The sequence below is a fragment of the Rhea pennata genome, chromosome 7 (genome assembly GCF_028389875.1).
Source record: "Rhea pennata isolate bPtePen1 chromosome 7, bPtePen1.pri, whole genome shotgun sequence".
Taxonomy (NCBI): domain Eukaryota; kingdom Metazoa; phylum Chordata; class Aves; order Rheiformes; family Rheidae; genus Rhea; species Rhea pennata.
In genome coordinates this window covers 19,730,244-19,751,296 of record NC_084669.1, presented here as the reverse complement: position 1 = coordinate 19,751,296, position 21,053 = coordinate 19,730,244, and the positions used below count along the sequence as shown (strand labels likewise).

The window sequence follows — 21,053 nt, the reverse complement described above, 5'->3', positions numbered from 1 at the left end:
CTGTGAAAGCAGCTGATTTCCTTCAGCTTGTTAACACTGGAAGGCTGCCTATGAGCAGAGCCAGCTGTGCTAATAAGGTGGGTTCACTGCTAATTCCAAGGCAACTGCTTGAGTATGCAGTTTACAGATATGTTGCTATGGTGCTTTGCCAAGGATGTAAAATCCAAAACTTCCACATTTAAGAAAAAAAGAACCAATGAAAGACACAGTGAAGTGCTCCACAGAACATGGGGCCTTTCCTTAAAAACAAGGTGTAAGTTTGTAATTTTGTAGCTAAGTACTCCTAATGCCTTTCCCAGTGGCTTGGGAATCTCTCACTGACCATCTGCATGCACAATTACCCGCTCAGTTTTTCATAATCACTTACTCAATCACTGCTGGATTTGCAGAGATCTCAGTCTTTTGAGCTTCCTTTTTCTGCATGTCTTTCTTGCCTTGTGTCAATTTGGCCACATAACATTTACTGAATAGAAAGGTTCATGCACCAATTCACTCCACTGGGAGATGCTTATTTACCCCTAGCCTTTGCTCTGTCCAGAGCTGTACATGGGGCTGGGGTTCACCTGGGCTGCAGTCAACCAACCAAGGGACAGCATGCTGGAGCAGGTAGCTGCAGAGGGAGCAGGGGAAACCTGGGGAAAGGTTTTGCCCTTGACACAGGGACTCAGCTGGGGGGAGAGGGAGCACTGACAAAATCAGGTTTCAGCTGATGCATTTGAAATTCACAGCAATTTCCCACTGACATCATCAGCCCAAGCATGGGCTCTTTGGAGAAACCCTCATTCCTTCCCCAGCTCAGAGGTTGGCTAATGATGGCATGTTGTTCCCGTGGAGGTACCACAGGAGACATTAGATTTCAGCCTACCAGGCCATTGCTCCCTGCCAAATGCAGTGGAAACTTTGCCATAGGTTCTTTGCAGAGAGTCTGAGCTGAAGGGGCTACACAGTTAAACGGCACTGAAACTGGATGCTTAAAACTACATCTGCGTGGTCTTCGAATGGGAAGTATTTAGCTGTTTGTATGTGAGGAAAAAAACGTTAGAAATAAGTAACCATTTGATTTAGATAGACATTTTTATTAAGAAAATTTTAAGTGCATACACATTTACCAGAGAAATTACAACAATATAAATGTGTTTATTTGCAAAATATTCTATCAAAGAAGTAATTTCAAAAGCATAATATAACTCCTCCATAAAAGCTGCCTTACAGAAAAACAAATACAAAAGCTTTTTTTCACATTATTTGGGAAGATATTTCTTTTTACTTAATAAAAATATAAAATACAGTATACACCACATTCTGACAACACTGAGTTCTTTAGGAGTGGAAGATGGGAGGTTCATGCAGCCCTTTCATCACGATAAATACTTTCTTCTCGGTAGCCATCAGAGCTTCATGTTTGTGGGCAAGATTTGGCTTGGTGTAGCCAAGAGTAGAGAGTTAGTAGAGAAAAAATCCAGACTTTAGGTAAAGAGTTCTCCGAAGCCCCTTGTTACTATAATTGCATCACTCAAAACAAGTTGCCAGAGAAAAAAAGGATCCTCTAGAGTATGACAATGGAAAAATAGCAACAAAAACTTCTACAGGAACTTCATTTTCAGTAAGATGTGTGCATTTAATGTGGAATATAGCCCTCATTGCAAAAGACTAATGAACAGTCACCTATGATCAAACACCTTAGTTAAAAACACATCAAAAAGTCATCTTCATCCTTCCACAGGCAGAATTCAGATAAGATATTCATATATACAAGTGTAAAGCTAGTATAAATAAAAACATTTTGGCATAGTAATAAATACCATCGATTCTTCTTTAAAACAAACAAATAAACAAACAAACAACAATCACCACCTTAGGATTAAACAGCTGCAGTTCAGAAAACAGCACACGTGACTACTTCTCATTTATGGAATCTATTCTTTCAGTGCTGGTTCAGTGTTACCTCTTCTGGCCCTTACATCACTCCTATCTCCCCATCCTTCCTTTCCCTGATTTGCTCTTTGGTCCACAGTTAAAAGCAGAAAGGAAAATCTAGTGCTCTCCCAAGCAGGCTTCTGTTGGTGCTGCCTCAAAACCTGTTAAGACTACGGCATGCATGTGAGGAATAGAGCTTAATGCATAGAATAGCGCAAGAAGCTTGAAGCAGCCTAGTGACTGATTTCTCTAGTGTGAAGAGCACGGCTGCTCTTCTCGATTCAATGGTTCTCAGCAAATCACATTAGGCAGAAAGCAAAGCTTCCCTCTCAAGGTTATAGCTTGGATGAAAGCAAGAGAGAGCTTTTAGCAGGTTCTCACTTAGGTAAGTCTTCAGTGACTCCTGGCCAGGCCTGCTCCACCCCTGCATTCACATTGTACTTAGGCTTGCTCCAGGGGAACTGTGCTCCAGGCAAAGAAAGGAAGTGGAATCAGCCCCCAGGAGCAGCCCCACTCACTGAGGGGTCTTAGCGGCGTGTGCAACAAATCTTCAGCAGCACTGGAGTCTCAGGGGCCAGGCCACACCATGGGATTCCCAAGAAATGCCAGAGACAGAAGGCCAATAAGGCACGCAATCGTCTCCTGTCTGTTAATGCTTCTTAGCCATGCAGGGAGTCCTTTTCCTCCCTTCAGGGACTTAAGCATTTCTCACGGCAACAAATGCCATTCTATTAGCACAGTTTGCTCCTGAAATGCCCACTAATCTGCCCCTAGAAGAGGAAGTTAGGCATCTTCCTGCAGTACCTACACCACCTACATACTGCCTAGAGCTGAGAGTCAGGGGTCTGGCCAGGGTGCTCCAGCTCTGCCCATCTCAGTGACTCAGGCTGCAACGCGGGGATGTGCCCAGACACTATTCCCTGCTGTTGCTGATCCCAGTGCACTTCCTGTTAGTGGGGACTGGAGCAGAAGGCTGTCAAGGCTCTGCAACCACATTTACCACCCCATCAGGCCATTGTAGTACTGAGGTCTGAAATATAATAAATTTGAGACCTTAGTAAGGAGTGGAAAGACAAGAGATAGCCAGGCATACGCTCAAATGCAGAATCTTGCTTGAGTGCCCAAATATCATACCCTCTACTGTGGGCTGTTCAGATAGTAAGCCTGAACTGGTGATTTCTCTTCTTCACTGCTGCTTTTAAGGGAAAGCCAGTCTAGGGCTAGGAAAGCCCTACAAATGAAATCTCCATGTCCCCTATCATCAGCAAGGTATGCTGATGAATCAAAAACAGAGGATTATTTAATTCTCCATTGACTCCAATAGGAACAGATCAGACATTGAGCTGTTGCTGGATGGCAAGCACATGTGAAGAATGCCCCTTCCGGGTGTGAGAAAGACAAGCTTCACATCTGTATCAGAACCAAAATTCTTCCATCTTTCCCCAAAGTCATTTTTGGCTTCCACACTCACATGTCAGTCTCTTGGCAAACCATTAGCAGTTGCAGATGCTCGTGTGAGGATAGGAGATGAACCCTAGGATATAAAGTGCAGTCCAGGGAAGATAGAAAAGAGTCTGGTTTTCTTATACAAGTTCTTTCTGCCTTTACTCCTATAGCAGATGTTCTGATCCTACTCCCACTGAAATCAACAGTCAAATTCTCCCCAGGAACAGTGGTACTAGACCTTTCAAAACAGAGATAAAATGACACTTAAAGCACCAGCTTGGTAACGATAACAATAGAGGAAAAGACAAACTCACACCCACAAATTTTAGGCACGATACTTGGTTTCTACTTAAAAGCAAATGAGGCAATGTGGTCCCAGCTGAAGCGGTCTCTGTAATAGCACCCTTTTGCAGACAGGAAAATACTTACAAGATTGTTACCTGAATCCACATGGAAAATAAGGCAGTCCCTGTCTAGCCAAAGCAGCTCTTTGGCATTAAAGATGCCTGCCACAAAAGGGAGTGATTAGTGAAACATCCTTTTCAGTGTTCCTGACACATGCTGCAGATAAGAGGGAAGATTCCTTTTCAAGCAACCCACCCAACAAAAACATACAATGTTAGACAGCTACAGTTGTTTTACAATAAACACAAATGCAGATACATACAAATATAAGTACTGTGCCGCATAAAGCTCAATGTGTGCTTCCCCCAGATCTCACTGCACAGCATAACATGATTATTGCAGTATTTCAGGTGTCTTTTTCCATAGGTTATACAGCAAAGACATTTGTTTATACAGGTAAGAATTGACAGAAAGCAATTTCTGGCTGACAGAGGGGGTTGGTGAAAGAAGTGGTGGTGCTTCTCCCTGGGTGTACTTTGCATGGGAAACTCTAGAAGACATATTTGTTTCACAAGAAAACAGAACCATCTCTGCTGGTGAACAGTGACTGTTTGCCTTCATTTCCACACCTAAAAAATACCACTTTTTTGGGCAAAACGAGCTGATTCTTACTATTTTCTCTCTTGCCCCAGATATCTCTTTTCTCCAAAGATATGGCCAGACATCCTCTTTTGGATATATCCAGAGCAATCAAAGATGTTACTGCCCTCACATACTTGTGACTGTTTGGTAACAGGCTACAGCATTGCTGATGAAGGGTCATGTCAATGCACCCCCATCTTACGTTGGTGCAAAGCCAGCCAGGCTAGCTGAAACTACCTCCTGCAGATGGGTGATAACAGACACCTGGTGCATGGCAGCATCTCTGACTGCTCCAGCAATTTCCAACATGATCACATGGTTAGATCTTTAAAAAACATTATTTTTTTGTGCCAAAACTTATCATCAGAAACACAGGAACATAGGAAAACTCCAGGTGACATCAGATCAGTATTGTGACTCCTAACACACTCAGCTGCTACAAACCAATGTACCAGCACCTTGCTATAGCAGATATGTATTGACCCAACTGCCCATGGCTTTAGCCCTGTAGCTTTCAGTTTCATCCCTTAGTCAAAATACCTATAATCACTACCCATGATAATGCTGTTCACTTTTATCGATGTCTGATGCTTTTTAGAGCTTTCCTATGTTCCTGGCCTCACTGATTTTTGGGGGCAAGGAGCTCCACCACTTCTTGCACAACATCATTGCACTGTACAGTTCATGTCCTTCTAGGTTTAAACCTCCAGGAGACTTGCATGAACCAAAAGAAAGTTAAATAAAGCAGAACCTCTACATAGCAAATGAAACAAAATGTTATATAATAACATAGAGTTAGTATAAATTCATATTTGCCCTCAGTGCAAGGTAATAAACCAACCTGCATAAAAAGATATTTTTCTCAAAACAAATACATCTTACTACACGAAAATAGCACTGTGAAAGCAAGCCCATTTGTGCAAAAAAAAAAAAAAAAAAAAAAAAAAAAGAAGAAGAAAAAAGCTTGGAAATGCATGAAGCGTTGCTTTTGTGTTGCATGATAACTGTGAAATGAATTCATTCCCTAATACTGGTTATCTGCTCTCTGGGTCCTACAGTAAGAAATCCTGTAGACGGCTTACAATGCTTGCCTCTTACATCTTGAACCTCCTGTTGATGAAGAACAGAGTGAAATACTATTTAGGTTATTTCAGTTGAAAAACCTTTGTTATCAGGCCTAGTCAAACAGCAAGTTTGTGCCTGGACTAACCCAGAGGCATTTCTTTCACAGCCCCTCCAGCCAGTATGTTCCAAACAGTTGGGAGAAGTTCTCCTCAAGGAGCTATTGTGACCCAGCAGGGCAAACCCAGCAATTGGGGTTATTTTTGGCAGGTTGTGCTGATTATAGTTAGTAAAGTGTTCAAAGCTAACATAGGAGAAAGGCTAGCTGGGAAGCTTATTCTGGGCTTGAAAGCCAGTGCAGTGAAATATCAGTGGGCAAAAAGACTCAGCAAAAAAACAGTAGGAAAAAAGAGGGATTAAAACATACCTGAGCAGCCTCAGGAGTGGAATGAGTGGCACTGGGAATGCCATCTTCTGCCCCAGGGATACTCCTTTCCCACCTCCCACCCCCCACCCTCCAGCTCTGCTGGAGAACATGGACTGCAGCACCCAATCCCTGTGCTCCACAGAGGTATGTAAGGGTCCCCAGGTCTCTCTGCAGACATGAAGCACAGCCCAAGCTCTGCTTAGCTGGCATTCAGCTCACATGATGGGATGGCTGGAGAGCAGAGTCCCCTCTGAATGTGCTGTCAGCCAGGAACCATACCCATCACCTCCTAGCTCTTCTCTCCTGCTCTGCACACTCACATACCAAGAACAGCTGGTCAGCAGATCACAGCTCACGATGGCCAGCTGCCCATGGAAGATGGAGGTCACAGGGAGGGTGAGCAGCCATGTGCTGCACAGTAAGTGCGTGAGGCACAAGTGCAGAGATAGGGAGCTTAGGATAGGAGGCAGACAAGCTGGGTCTCCCATGTTCAGTGTAAGCATGGTACCCAGGAAGAGCAGTGTAAGTGTATCGTGGGTGCAGATGTGTACAGGGTTCACTCAGAACAAGGAGCCAGCCTACGGTCACTTTGTATTGATGGCCCCCAGATTTTGTCTGAAGTGACCCTTATTCCTGCTCCAGAATAAGGAGCCTTTTATGATCAGCCTTTTATGACTTACATGGAATCACTAACGCTAAATTACAACTGTAAGACAGTAAACACCAGGTGTTTGAAAACCCTGATGCCTCAGCACGCCTTGTTAGCCTACAGGATCAGAACACATATCCCTTTCAATGTCTACTGGGTCAGTTAGACTGTACAACCAGAGACAGAGACAGCTATGGCTATTCTCCATGTGGGTAGCCTCAGACAACTCATCCAAAAATAGAGGCATGACTAAACATGAGCAAAATTCTCCTCTTCGAAGAGACAGAGGGCTACCAAATCTTTACCCTACTTTTAACTTTGGCTTTACTTCAGGGCTATTTTGGCCTCTTTGGGTTCTGTTTCCTCAGTTGTAAAACAGAATGACAGACTTTAGCCAACATACTTATAAAGAAGACTGCAAGAATGAAGCAGCCCCTGCCCAGACACTGTTGAAAATACAAAGCATGGGAGAAGTGTTCAGATACATCTGGGAAATTAGAAGTGGATAAAACAGACTATCCCAAATGTGCCTTTTACCAGCCCCCTCCATGCCCTGGTCTCCATGTGGAGGAAATCAAGGGGTACAGATTGGACAGGAATCAACAGGCTGTGCTCTACTTATCATTGTCAGCCTACTGAGAAACACTCAGACTTTTTGCTGCACTCCTTGCATCTCTTAGAGAATTTAAATACGCAGTGCCATTATAGTGTGGCCACTTCAAGGTTCACAGTCACCTCCATATTACAGTGACTGGGCTAAATCCATCCCTGGTGAAACAAAACTGAAATCAACACTCCAGATTTGCACTGAGGTTTAAAGATGTTCTGTCTCCTTCACCCCCACCTCTGTTGTGACTGAACTTTCTCCCTGCTTCGAGAAGTTTGTCTTCATAATAACTCTTTGGAGGGAGGGTACTGTTGTTATCCTCAGCAAACACAGGGGAAAATGGAGGCCAAGACAGGCTAAGAGATCTGCCCAAGGTCACACCAAATGTGTCTGTGGAAGAACAGGAAATTCAACCTGGGTTCTCCCAGCTCAGAAGCTAGTGCCTCCTACCATTCTTTCTCCCTGGAGACTTTTGTGGTGTTGCACGGGAAGGGCAGAGTAGGCCCCGTTTCTTCTGTTGCTTTTTTTTATGAGTGCGATGACGTGGTCTAAATTAAAAGAAAAATACAAAGAGACTGCCATAAATTATCCATATACAAAGGTCTTATTCACATTTATTCTATGGTCCTTTCAAACCTCTCTAGCAGGGCACTAATGAAGATAACATCCCCATTCAGCCACCCCCTGCCTCAGAGGGACACTGAGCAAATGAAAGTGTCCTGGTGACAGTCCACTTGCACATTCTGAGTCCAGAACAACTCTTTTTCCCCAAATACTTAGGCTTCCCAAATGCCTGCCAAAATCTGCAAGCCAGGAGCCTCACCACCTATGTGGTGTCCACTGAGGTAAAACAAAAACAGAGGGGAGCTGGACTTCTGGCTTCCCACCCACCATTCACTCTGATATCAACAAGAGCCTACAATTATTCTATCAGATGTGGGCATTTGGAGCCTTAAAATGAGGCCATGAAGATGCTGCCCACATTGTGCCCCACCATGCAAGGCATTCATGCTTGCTGGAGTACTGGCTGACTGTTTTTTAGTGTTTTGTAATTCAACTCTTATTCACAAATCAGGTCAATAACTACAGAAGTGCTGCCACTCCTGGATTTACAGGCACTACAGATGAAGGCAGCAGCAAACCTTGGCTGCAGCCAGCCACTGGAAGTTGGGAGTTTCCTTTCCTCTGTCCCAGAGGGCTCAGGGAAAAGCTTTTTCCTGTTTGACTGTGTTATCTTCTCCAGATCCATCAACTCTCTTGTCTGTGCCAGAAGTAACAACTGAGCTTAATGGATTCCAACATCTTGGGCTGAGGGGAAGTTTAGAGTTGTGACTATGTTAATGTGACAATGGACAAGCAAGAATCATTCTCTGATCTCTGTTTACTTTTGTCTCTGTTAACTCCACAGGGGTCCAATTTTGCAAATCCTTGTGTGAAGGGAGAAGGGAAAGGCAGTCAAGGCTGGACTTTAAATGATGATTGGGATTGCTTGAAAGTGGTAAAGGATTTGTTAGCAATTTCAAGAAAGGGTTGATTTGCCCCTTGTCTATAAAATAGATGAGTGTTGAATGATGTTGGCCACAGCAGTTGCACAATGATTTTTAAAGCCAGTTAAGGAATTTGGATTCCTGACAGCCTGAATGTATTTTACTGATGTCTTGCAAGTGTGTATATTACATGGAAATGTGATGAATATAAAGCAATAATAAATGCAGAATTAGTGAGTAAAATAATTCTTAGTAAAATCATCTTCACTTTCATGGTCGGCTGTATTGGACTACTACATTCTATGAACTTTTCCTGTCCATAGCTGCAGATAATAACACAAAAGATACCCTCTCATTCAAACATTGATATAAATTAGGATATCTTGACACTGGGTTTTACTTAAGCAATTACAAGAGCCCTTTCTACAAAACGTATTAATTTTATTCCAGAAAAATAAATTCCCATGTACAATTGGGTTTTCATAACATGAAACAATTAGCCATTTTATTGCTAGTGCATATAGGGTAATGTCACATTTCATACAATTTCAATACAAGTGAAAAAATATAATATATGGCTGATTGAAATTGATAGCTACATTAACATTTATAGATCTATATAGATTTATTTTACAAGCTGTTAGTAGTTTAGAGGGATATCGGTATTCTAAACTACCAACATTCATATGGCTCCAATTCAAATATATGAATTGTTTGATGCACTATAAATATATTCCAAAGTACATTTCATTGAAGAAGTCAAAGCTGTGCACTAAAATATATGAAAAACATGCCTTGTCCAAATGCTATAGACAGAGCCCTGACTGTCTATGACACATGAAAATGCCACTGGTGCTAGCATTACTGGTTGGAAAAATGAGAATAATGCCATGATTACAGGATTAGATGATGGAGATGTATGCTTTTTGTCTTCTTATTTAATAGAGTTTGGGCCAAATTCTCTTCTGTTACCCAGTACAAACCTGGATGAAACCCACTGCATTAACAGAATGGCTTCTGAGTTATAGTTAGGTAAACAAAAGCCGGAATCTGGCTGGAGATCAGGTGCAGGCTCACTCTTTTCAATAGAGCTGGCCCCACATCTTCACCAGAGAAAATGAGAGCAGAATGTGTCCTGGCTGGGTTGATCCCCTAAGTTAGGCAGACAGGATCTGAACACATAATCACATTTACCCAACCCTGCAGATTTCTTAAGGACCTCCTAAGTTTCGAGTCTGATTATCACCACCTATAGTTCACTGGGGCTGATGGTGAGCAGAAACTTAGGCATGGGCTTGGCAATTTTCCCAGGCTGGGAAACAAAGTATCCCAAAGCCCTAGGATCATCAGCATGGACCACATCCTGCTCTTAGGTTCAATTGTGCCTAAATCCAAAATCATCCTGGCCACATTGAGCTGATCATCTCTGTAGAAAATTGGCCCAAAGGACAACAGGGCTGAATGCTGGCAGCAAGGAAGGCACTGAGCATCAGATGTGATGGGAAGAGCTGGCAGGGTTGGAATCGAAGTCAGCTTGTTAGGTGGTTTCCTTCCCTCTCCCTCCTCACTTGTAGCCCCAGCATAGTCCCAAAAGGGGCACAGGGAGGGATCTCTTCGCCCCAGTAGCATTTCTCCCCTTGCTTATTGTAAAACCAGAGGGAGAAAAAGACTCTTTTTTTCCCTGTACCCCTCTGCCCACAGTGGAAGGCATTCAGCTACCTGCACTGCTTCACATCTGACCTAAGGCCATACTCTTCCCTGCATTTCTCCAAGAAATTCCTCATTGCTCCTGCAAGTGATTCCAACCCTGCCTTTACTCCACAAACAGAGGCAGCAGGGGTAAGGTTCAGCACGGTTACTGAGGGACGGGAATGTGGTGGCAAAGGCAGGAGGGATTCTGAGTGCACAGGTGGGCTCTCTGGTTAAAATGCCACTGCTGGATCAACCCAAGATGAGAGTCCTGGGCAGTCAACGAATGGCTTTGCCCCAGTACTTGTCTCATCTTCCAGCCAAGAAGGCTAGAGCCCTCCCCACCAGCTCAGCACATAAGATCAGCGCATGCTGATCTTTGCTAACAATAAAATTCAACTGAGAGAGGCTGGGTCCATCTCAGGACAGCCATGAATAGCTGCTAAGAGAGAGAAAAATATATGAAAAAAGCCTCTCTATTTGCCCAACCGGTTTTCCTCTAGCCTTGTGGGAGAGCCTGATTCATGGCAGTGCATCTTGCTTTGGCAGATATTAATAGCACTCCACACTAGTCAGCAGAGAAACAATTTTTTACTGTTAAGACCCACTAGGCCTTCACTACCTGTGCAAACAGACTCCCAGTGTAACATGGAGAAGGGGCTCCAAAGAAACTGGAACAATATAAATTTTGAAGTAATTGTGGTTTAGCTTGGGGAAAAGGGAGCATAACGGAAGCATTTTCCTTGGGAGAACAGCTCTTTTAAGAAGAGGATGAGTTGGGGACCCCATAACAGATTCATTAGGACAGCTTTTGCCTCAAATCCTGGCAAAACTCTTAAACATTGAGGATATAGTAGAAGCTGATATTTTAATACAGACTAGGTCAACTCCAAGCCCATCTTCAAATCAATATCTGATTCCATGAGTATTTGTCCACATGGTTAAAGCCAGCCCTTAATGTTCTACCCTTTAATAATTCAGGATGTGTTAGCTGTTAAGTCCATTTGTCTCTTTCCTTACTTGTTTAAAGCTTTCTCCAGATATTCCTGGATCCACTTTAACTTGGGATCAATGCACACTTGCTTGCTGTTGTTCTTGAGCCTTGCACTGCCAAAGGAGAAGAGTTAGAGTAAGTCAAGTGTGCAACACTCCTCACCCAACAACCCCGAGCTTTACTTGGCACACATGTTTGCTAGGTGCAATTCTATTGTGGACAACGGTGCTGTGTCTGATTTCCCTGGATGCTGGTGCTGCTCTCAGATAAACCACGAAGATGCTGAGATAGCCTTCCTGTCCTCAAGAGACCTAACACTAATCTTCCCAGATTTGAAAGACTGATGCAGTTTGTCCCCTCTGATGCTCTCTGATGCCGAGGATCTGTGCTGGGATGCTTGGGGTGAAGAGACAAAGAACTTGAATCTGAGTTTTCCAGCTTACACCTACTAGTTCTGTAGATTGCAGGCAGGAAGAGAGTTGGAAGTACCATAGTGCCAGAGGCAAGTTTTCCCTCTTATTTACAATCAGTCCTGTAAACAAAAGCAGAAACCTCTTGTGAGGTTTCTCCTTTTTCCTGAATGTTCAAGCTGTACTTTCCAAACCAAAAATTTTAGCTAATTTGAATATGTTGCAAAGAAAATATCCAGACATCTATCTGAAGCAAAATCCCTCTGACAGCCCAAGGTTTGGGTCATCTACATGTCTCGGACAGAAGCAGAACAAATAGCTCTTTGCTGATGTCAGTGGTCTCACCCTTCAGGGATCTCAGGACTTCTTAAAAGTGCTGTGATTTCTCACTTCTCCCTAAGCACACTGCCTCTTCCTTGGATGCTTAAAAACTTCCCCTTAAGTAGCCTGCCATGCCAAAATACCAAGAACAGCAATTTCATGGAAATGTCCATAGGAGTAAGTTCAGCACTCGCTTAAGTACTTTGTTGGATGCGAGCCATATGTTCCTATTTTACAAAAAGAAATCTGCAGAGTACAAAAATATGGAGTAACAGGTCAAAAAGGCTCCTTGGTCAGAAGTTATGCAACAGTATAGTTGTAATATAAACACGATGATGATCCAGACTCCAAGCCCTATGCCAGTAAAGTAATGAATGAGTCTAAGTCATATTTCCCTGACAGCAGTGCCAATCTAGAGTATTTCCAGTGAAGTGATGCCAACAAAAAGTGAGAATGCATTTGCTGATGTTAGCAATACCTGAGAACTATTAAGCTGGCCATACAGAGTACAGAACTGAAAGCACTTGTAAGCACCCTCCAGCCACCTGCAGTGGAACTCCTCTCACCTAACATTAAGATGCAGGTTTTGTAGATATTTATTTCTGAGCCAGTCAACCCATGCTCCTTTTACAGTCACTAGAGAGAACTAGACATTTGTAAGGAGTGTTCATGTCTGCTTTAGAATGCAATTAACTGCATGCTAAAAATGCCTATTTCCCTGCATTGAAACCAGGAAATTTAGGATGGGCTTGGTAGAAGCAGACATCCGCAAAGGAGATTTCTGGATTCGGAGAGATGACTCCCCATAGAATTGACAACGAAGGTCTGTTCTTAGGCTTTTTGTTCAGGTAAAATTCCCCTCAACTATAAAGGAAAATATACTTGAGCAAAAACTGCAAGATCTTTCCTTGAATCTGTATGGTTTCAGTGAGATTCTCTGTTCCTGAAAATGGTGAATACTTCCAGTAGCTTTTAAGTTACTCTCGCCTTCAGTATATAATGCATACCCATTGAATTCAGAGTGTGGCTAAAACCACCAAGATGAGACACTCGTATGTTAGTTTTGAGTTCATTTCAACTTCTGTTTTTATAAAGACCTAGTTCCAACTTGTGACATCTCACAGGCATCTGGAGATAAGTTTTTGTTTTAGATACCTGTCTTTTTTAAATAACAAAATAATGGTGAACTATAGGTCCATATGTTCTGGGTATCATTAAATCACATTGCAGGAATATGTGGATCAGGAACGGGTGAGAACATGGGTTGTTTCTGTTTCTGTATTTCATGATCTTATCCATCCCTAATGACTGTAATCCCACATTAATCAAGAGAAAAATGCACACTGTATCCCATCTTAAATGCCTGACATTTTCTTGAAAATACTCCAGATAATTCCAAATCTACAAAGCCTTAGCACTGGGACTCTTATGACATCCATTGACAGTCCCAGAAGAGCACAAATCCATACACTCTTTGCCTTTTGGATGCTTGCCTCCAGAACATGTAGGTAGAGACCAGAGCTAATCACAGCTGGTTTTGCCATTTTTGCTAAAAGAAATTATTTCTCAGCTGGAGCTTACATTGTTTCTCACCATCCTCCACCAAATTCGAAGGCAGAGGTGCTCATGAGAATACGTGTGTGATCTATCCACAGTGGTTTAAAAAAGAATCCATATAAATAAACACTTGTTCATGAATGGATATGTGCACATCAATAACTACACATTCCTGAGAAATCTCATGAAACCACATCAGCTTTCCAAATGCAGAAATGTTTTGGATGACAAAGGATAGATTTTTACAGCATTTATATTGGAACTGGAAGATCTCAACAAATACAAGACAGAATTAGTGATGGGAGCACTGCACAGACACCCAATGTAGTCACTAAGATCCCCTCATGGAGGTCAACAAGAGTTGATAGTACTGCAGCTTCCCCATAGTGAAAAGATGAATACTATTTTTTTTCCCTGAAGATTTTGAATTTTATGAGAAAGGAGGTCACCCACATACAAATGAATCAAAAAGGTTTCCCTAAACCACACACACACACAAAAAAAAAACAACCTAACAACTCAATTCTTCCTGAAAATCAGTGAGCAAAACAGCACATAGGTCACATAATCACAGAGGCAAAATACAGCTAGAAACATCTAGCTGGGCTCCTTTGTGTGGGGTAAAGCAGAGTCTAGCTGCATCTGGCTCATGAAGTGGAAATCACGGCACGGGACAGAGACCTAGCTGTAGCAGTGAGAAGAGATAACCCATGAAGCAGCAACCAGCTCCGCGATGCTAACATTCGCACCCAGCTGAAAAGATTTAAGAGACTTACACAATCTGAAGGGAGCAGTTGGGTGTGGAGAGGATTTTGAGGTGCTTAATGTTGGCTCTTGCCACGTTGCTCTCATAGAATCGACAGGGACATCGGTAAGTCAGGCTGACGGGTTTCTCTGTGGGACACAGTGAGAGAAAGGACACATTACTCTATCTTACTCCCTGTGAGCAGCACCAATACACAGACCAGGCTAACAGAAACTCTTCTCTAGTCCCCCAGATATGCAGGTGAAAAAAAGCAATAGAAAAGTTGTTGCTTTGGAACAGCATTTGTCCACAGCTCACAGAAGGATCCTCTTGCCCCAGTGCCCAACCTTTTAATCCTGGTGCGTGGGATTTTGGAAGACAAAAGAAAGGAGAGAGAAACAGGAGACAAGAAAAGAAGAAGAGATTATAGTAAGGAGTCACTCCATTGTACAGGGATGCTCCTGGTAATTAGACAAGATAAAGGCCAAAAGAGGGGCCACTTGTCCTCAGTGTTGTTCTTGCCAAATGATTTTGACCCGAGGCCAAATTAGAAGGTAGCCAGAAGAAAGCAATGAATTCCAAAGTGTATAGATCAAAACAGCTCGGCTCAGGTGCAGGCTTTTCACCGGGGACTTACTGGCTACAGAAAAGCCCCGAGTCTTTCAGGCTTTCCCAGGGCCCAGCAGCTGACCTTTCCCACTATAGCCAACCTTTTACATCAGTGGAGCTATTCGCACAAGGAGGTGTAACTCAGCAATGCAAGATCACAGTGGTTTTAAAGAAGAGATTTGGAGTCTTTTGAACTCTCAGTCTATGGCAAAGTAACAGCAATTCAAGGAGACAGTTATCAGGCAGTGCGCTCTCCACAAACTAATCAGGGACCACCAGACTGGATGAAAATCTTATCACTAGCATCATTGGGGACTGGATTAAATTTAGCTCCCTAGGTTAAAAAGCAGCAACGTATCTACATGCAGCACTGAGAAAAGGAGCCTGGCTCTCGTCACAGCATCTGATGCAGTCCTTCCTCTGCCTGATTCCTCCATGTAAGGACTGAATTACCAATAACCAACGTACATAAAACGAATCCTTACTCTGTGGAGAAGCTTCAAAGCTCCATGCACACTGGAACACAGAAAAGCCATGTCTCGAAGTCTAGAAAGAGCTGCCTAAGATTTCAAACCATTTCCCACTGGAGCAGCTTTCAGCCTCTGAGGGCAATTAAATTCATAGAAAGGGACCTAAAGGGACCTAACCCAAGAGGTCTGATTCATGCTGTAGATGATCAGATCCATATCTGACAGGGCTTTGGATACAGTACGGCAATCTGCAGCCATGCTTACATAGCTACACGTGAGCGTTTACAGTATCCAGACCCAACTCCCTTAAAGGCAGAGGAAGCAATACAGAGCAGGGGAGGGCTTGGAATCCTCAAGCTGCTGTCTAGGAAGGTGAGAAAAAAAAACAGCTTTTCAAAGTGCAGTTGATCTGCATATATTACACTTTTACCAATGCCTCTCTCTAGCAAACACAACCACAGGCAACACAATGAAGTTACCCTCACCTCAGGAGGGAAAATCTTTTTTTCCCCTGAGCACCTCATATTACAAGCAATGAGCCAGAGTCTGATCCTACTGGCAAATATGCAAATGCAGAGGAATTTATTAATGTGAGCAGAGTTTCTCCAGATTCACACCAAGGCTCAGAATCTGAACAATAAGTTAACAGCTTCGGAGGGCATTTTCCCTCAGCTTTCATGGCAATCAGTCACTCTAAATAGTGATTTCATCTATATGTTAAGAAAAAGGGAGAAGCTCAAATCTGATACAGGATAGGGGGAGGGAGGACTGCAAGGCTGCCACATCATTCATTGTGAGCCATGCAAACTTGCACCATACTGATTAATGCTAATGTGGCAGTAGCTACTAGACTAATAACTAGTAATACTAGACACTAGTGCAAATCTGTGCCTGATAACTACGGATCAGTGGGTTTATATAGGAAAAGGAGGCTAAAATTGAACACAACTGTTAAACAACTCCTAGCACAGCTGCAGAGGAAGTGCCTCTGCAAGCTTGTACTAATAAAGTAAGTTAAGCAAACCTCACCCTAAACAATGTGCAAGGGATGAACTGTTTAGATCTGTGATCTTAGAATGCAATCCTGTCTGAGATCGAGAAAGGCAGTTTTGATCCCATACCACTTGAAATCAGGAGCAAGGAGAGTGTCTGCAAGTCCCAAGATTGTTCCCCATTCAGCAAAGCACACCCAGCACTGAAAGGAAGAGAGGATGTCCCAGCATTTGGCATCCCTCTGTCACCCCCATATGAGGTGTGGTGACAACTTCTCTCCTGGCGCAAGAATCCCTTTGGTGTTTCTGTGCTTCGTGGTTGGTGATCAGGAGCAGAGCACCAGGAAGTAGGCACCATGTGCATCAGATCGGCTATCAATGAGCATCATTAACAGGGCACTAGCACCTCCTGCTACTGCTCCTCTAGTGCTCTCCTCTGAGAGCTTAGCTGGGGCTTGCTCCGCTCTCAGTGAGCTGTTGACAGGGAGATTAAGTGCACATGGGATTCCCCAACACAAGCATCCCTACTATTCTCAAGTAGCGGAATATTTGGGAAGGGGGCATTGCTGGTCTCATCTGAAGGCTGATAAATGTGTCTTCCTAATCTCATTTCGAAACTTGGAACAAGTTGTTCCATGCATAGTAGAGCTGATTAAGCCAGTTCTTCTACGGGCTTGCATTGCAAAAGTGAGTACTCTATGGCTTCTCCGATGTCCGATAAAGACTGAGCACCCGCCGAGGACATTCCCTCCACAGGACACATTAGTATTCTCTGTTACTTGTACTGCTACATGAAAACTGCTATTTTCATGAAGCTGATGGTACATAAAGTCTTTGAGACCTTTTTCTGTCTGACACACTTGGTTAAAACAGGAGACTCTCAGAAGATTCTGATATCAATGTCATTTCTTCAGCCTCACTTCCTTAGACAAAAAGAAAAAGAAACACTTCTTTCAGTCCTGGCTAGAAGAGTTTGACTGTTTTCATATTCAAAGTTGAGTTTTGCTGCTCTGAACACCCATTTCTGTCGGGTAATGCTCACTAGAGACAATGCACTCACAAAAATCTCCATTGCAGGGTCCATAGGTGATACTCAGCTTATCAAGGGTGTACAGTGCCTGTTTCACCCTGCAGGGAATTGTCTTGCCTCAACACATGAGTTGTCAGCTCTAAAGTTACTGTATGAAGTTACTACCTGCGTGGGCTGGGAAGCTCTGGACATTTGAACAGAGAGGGAAGCTATGTCCAGACAAGCAGGCTGAGCATGAACAAGAGGTGCATTTATCATTATCTGAAGAGGGTGCTGAGTGCTCACAGTTTGGTAACTTAGGACAGAACAGCAGAACAGCTCCAATTCGCTAGTGAGTACAGCTGTGATGGACAGACACAGCTTTACCAGGATAGCTAAGAAGAACTCGCAGCTCTCCTGCCCTACAGGACAGGTAGCCCAGCAACTGCTTATCTGGAGCAGGGCTGTGAACACTACATGACATGCAAAGAAGCGACAAAAAGGCCTCTTACCAATGCAAGCCTGTGGGGTCTCCCTCCACACACTAGTTTATCTCCAACCATTTTAAACCATTCACTTACTGAAGAAGGCAGGCCCTGTCCCACTTACCCTGCCATAAAAATACCCCCTGTCGCTTGCAGCCCACTAAGTAGTCCTGTTCAGGCAGCTCTGCCAGCCCCCCAGCCCCTCACTGAGCACTGCCAGAGGGGGCAAGCAGAAGTGAGGTTCCTGCTGATCACAGGGCGCAGAGGAGCCACTGACACCCCCCCCCCCCCCCAGCAGCCCTCTGCACTGCATTACCATCAAGCCCAGGGGTCTGCATCCCTGCTCGGGGCTTCAGCCCTCCTTAGGGCTGGCAGCACTTCGCCTGCTTGCTCCAGCCCCAGATTTGCCCTGCTGCTGACACTGTGCACAGGACTTGCAGGGTGCCCAGGCCATGCTGAGGAGCCCCAGCAGCGGATGGGTGTGCAGAGCCATGGGGTGAGGTGCTCGTGCAGCCTGGCTGCCGCCTGGAGGGGAAGGAGATCCTGGGAAGGAGAGGAAGGGCTCCTGAAACAGAGGGAGCGAGGGGGGTCTGGCTTTGCAGAATAGTGTGCAGGATCCCTTCCCCCTCACCCCCCTACCCTCCGCTTGGGGAGCCCCTACAGCCAAATCGACTGCCACACCGCAGGGCACCAGCAGGCGCCGGGGCCTGCAGGCAGCTCTCCCCGCCTCACTCTGTGCACCCCTGCCCTCGGCCGCTGGCCCGCAGGAGCCAAACGCCCGCTCCAGCGTTTTGAATGTCAGCAGGCGAGGCGGGGGAGCCCACGCTCCTCGCAGGAGAGGTGCTGCTGAGAGCTGCCTCGGGTGCCCCCGGGGACTGCATTGCCACCCTCAGCCCCCTGCACAGGCAGCGAGCATGGGAGCCAGCGGCTGCCGCAGCCTGGGCTGCAGGGGCTTTTCGGGCTCCCTCTGCTCTCTGCTAAGGCAAACGCAGCCCATGGTGCAGCCATGGGGAGCTGTGCAAGCCAGATCTGCTCCGACACTGTTGGCTGTCAGGAGCGGCTCTGTGCATGCGCTCCCTCCGGAGCGCTCTGCATCCTGCTCTCACCTATTCCTCCTTACAAGTGAATCGGGAATTCTCTCCCTCAGCTGTAAGCTGCGCCCCAGAGCCTTAATTCTGTGGGTCTCTGGGAGCTGCTCAGCCTCAACCAGCGTGAGTGTCAGGGCCAAACCTCAGCGGGCCAGATTTGGTTGTCTGCTTCTCTTTCGGGGTTGGTGCGTATTCAGTGCTGGCTTTTTGTTCCTTTTCCCTGGAAAGAGGTTACTTCTGAGACAGTATTGTGGAAAAGAATCGGTGAAATTATCAAGGGCAATTATCTCTCAATCTAGACAAAGGGGGCACTGGGAGCGGGATCCTTCCCCTCCCCGGGTGGGGAACACCCAAGTTTCGGTCACCAGAATGGCAGAATAAAACGGGAGCGGAGGTCTGAAAGGGCGCTCGTTACCCTGCACAAAGCTTTCGATGAGCGGACAAAAGGTGGCAAATCCCCGCCAGGCGAAGCCACCTTGCAGGTGAGCGGCCGGGCCGGCTCCCCGAGAAGAGCAGCCGGGAGATGCCCAGCCGCAGCGCCGGCCGGGCCACGCGTGGGGAGCGCGGCTGCCCCGCGCCGCCTCCGGCCCCTCGCCCAGCGGGGCCCCGCGGCTCCCCGCTGCCGCACGAGCGGCGGCAGGGGCGGCAGCCTGCAGCGCTCCCCGGGACTGCCGGGCGGCCGCCCCCGCGGGCGCGGAGGGCAGAGCGGCCGGGAGCCGCCTCGGCAGCGCCGTGCCGGGGAGCGGGCGAGGGGAGCCGCCGCCAGCGGCAGCCCGCGCCGGCCGCCACCCCGCTTTTTCCCAGACCTCTCGCCAGTGCACCCGCAAACCTCGCAGGAGGTGCCGGGCGGAGCGGTGCGTTCCTGCTGAGCGACCGCTTTGGCTCAGCTTTGCCCTGATCGGGGCAAGATAGCTCACGAAAGAGGACAGCAAAAGAACCTAACAACCGCCTGTTTCTCATTTATTGTAGCTTTTTTTTCTTTTTTTTTTTTTTTTTTTTTTTTAGGGGAAATCAATATGCATATTTTGCAACCAAACCATCTCCCTGCGGACCGAGAGCTGTTGAAAGTCTTCCCCCAGCCGCTATCAATCTGGACCAAGTTTGGCGAAGAGCATCGCTTCGACCAGCCTTCTTTCGGGAAAAAAAATGAGCTAGCGAGCGAGCGAGCGAGCCCGCCTGCTTCCAGCTCGGCACAGCTATTTCTCGGAACTCGCACGGATTACGAACCGCAGCAAGAACCAGAGCCGGGAGAGCGGGCGAACGGCGGGGGAAGGGGGAGGCGGAGGCGAGATTCCCGCAGGGCTGCCGCTCCCGCTAGCAGCCCGCCCCGGCTCCGCGGCCCCGGAGAAGGCAGGGAGGGCAGCGCCGCCGCGCTCCCCGCCGCTCACTTACCCTCCGAGAGGCAGACAACCGCCAGGGCGAAGGCGAGCAGCGCCAGGGCTCTCACGTCCATGCTGGGGCGGCTGGCGGCGCGGGGACGGACGGACGGACGGCGGGGACGGACGGCCGCGGCGCTCTGCTGCAGTCCCCTCCTCCCCTGCCTCTATAGAGGGGCCGGGATCGCTGGGGCTGGGGGAGGGGAGCCAGGGGGAGTAGCCAGCCTGTGATTTATTGCCCGTGGCATGTTATTACATCCTTCCTCTGTTAAAAAATGTTTGGAAAGGAACCAAAAAGAGCGAGGGCTCCTCTCTCCGCTCCGGCAGCCCGGCAGCGTCCCCCCGGCGGCGGCCGGGCGCTCCCCGCTCTGCCCCGGGCGCCCACGCAGGGCACCTGCCCTCTGCCCCGCGCGGCGGGGAGGCGGGTTCACGGTCACTTCATCAGCCCCAGTGTCTTGGGGGGGAGAAGGGAAAAGGGAGACCTACGAGGAAGCTTTCTCCCCAAACCACGCCGAGTACCGTCGCTTCTCGGCTCCCCGACCCCACTGGTCTTGAACCAGAGCTGCCAACCTGGGACAGATGCAGGGACAAATCCTGTGTTGTCTCAGCATTTACACCGGGAGGAGGAGGAAAAATCCCCTTCGCTCTCATGGGCGCCAATCTAGATTTACACTGTCACCATGGACATCAGCTGAGGGTCCTCATATGAAGCTCCTTTGCAGAAGT

At 46.3% G+C, this 21,053-nt stretch overlaps 1 protein-coding gene across 1 annotated transcript; it reads right to left on the bottom strand.

Moving 5' to 3' along the window:
• Positions 1 to 1,055: 1,055 nt before the first annotated feature.
• On the bottom strand, positions 1,056 to 20,638 carry CXCL12 (C-X-C motif chemokine ligand 12). The gene is made up of 5 exons (XM_062579643.1): positions 20,344 to 20,638; positions 14,330 to 14,447; positions 11,292 to 11,378; positions 7,546 to 7,643; positions 1,056 to 5,460 (listed from the first exon to the last, which is right to left on the bottom strand). Exons 1-5 carry the CDS (start codon positions 20,402 to 20,404, stop codon positions 5,429 to 5,431), a joined length of 396 nt encoding a protein of 131 aa, XP_062435627.1. The 5' UTR covers positions 20,405 to 20,638; the 3' UTR covers positions 1,056 to 5,428.
• Positions 20,639 to 21,053: the final 415 nt, after the last annotated feature.

What these genes read in the sequence shown, in the direction of transcription:
- CXCL12 (XM_062579643.1), bottom strand. Translation starts at nt 20,404, where the DNA reads ATGGACGTGAGAGCCCTGGCGCTGCTCGCCTTCGCCCTGGCGGTTGTC. An exon ending in GGTTGTCTGCCTCTCGGAGG is followed by an intron (nt 14,448 to 20,343) that starts GTAAGTGAGCGG and finishes TGTGTCCCACAG; the next exon opens with AGAAACCCGTCAGCCTGACT. An exon ending in CTGGAGAAAGCTTTAAACAA is followed by an intron (nt 7,644 to 11,291) that starts GTAAGGAAAGAG and finishes CTTTTAATTTAG; the next exon opens with ACCACGTCATCGCACTCATA.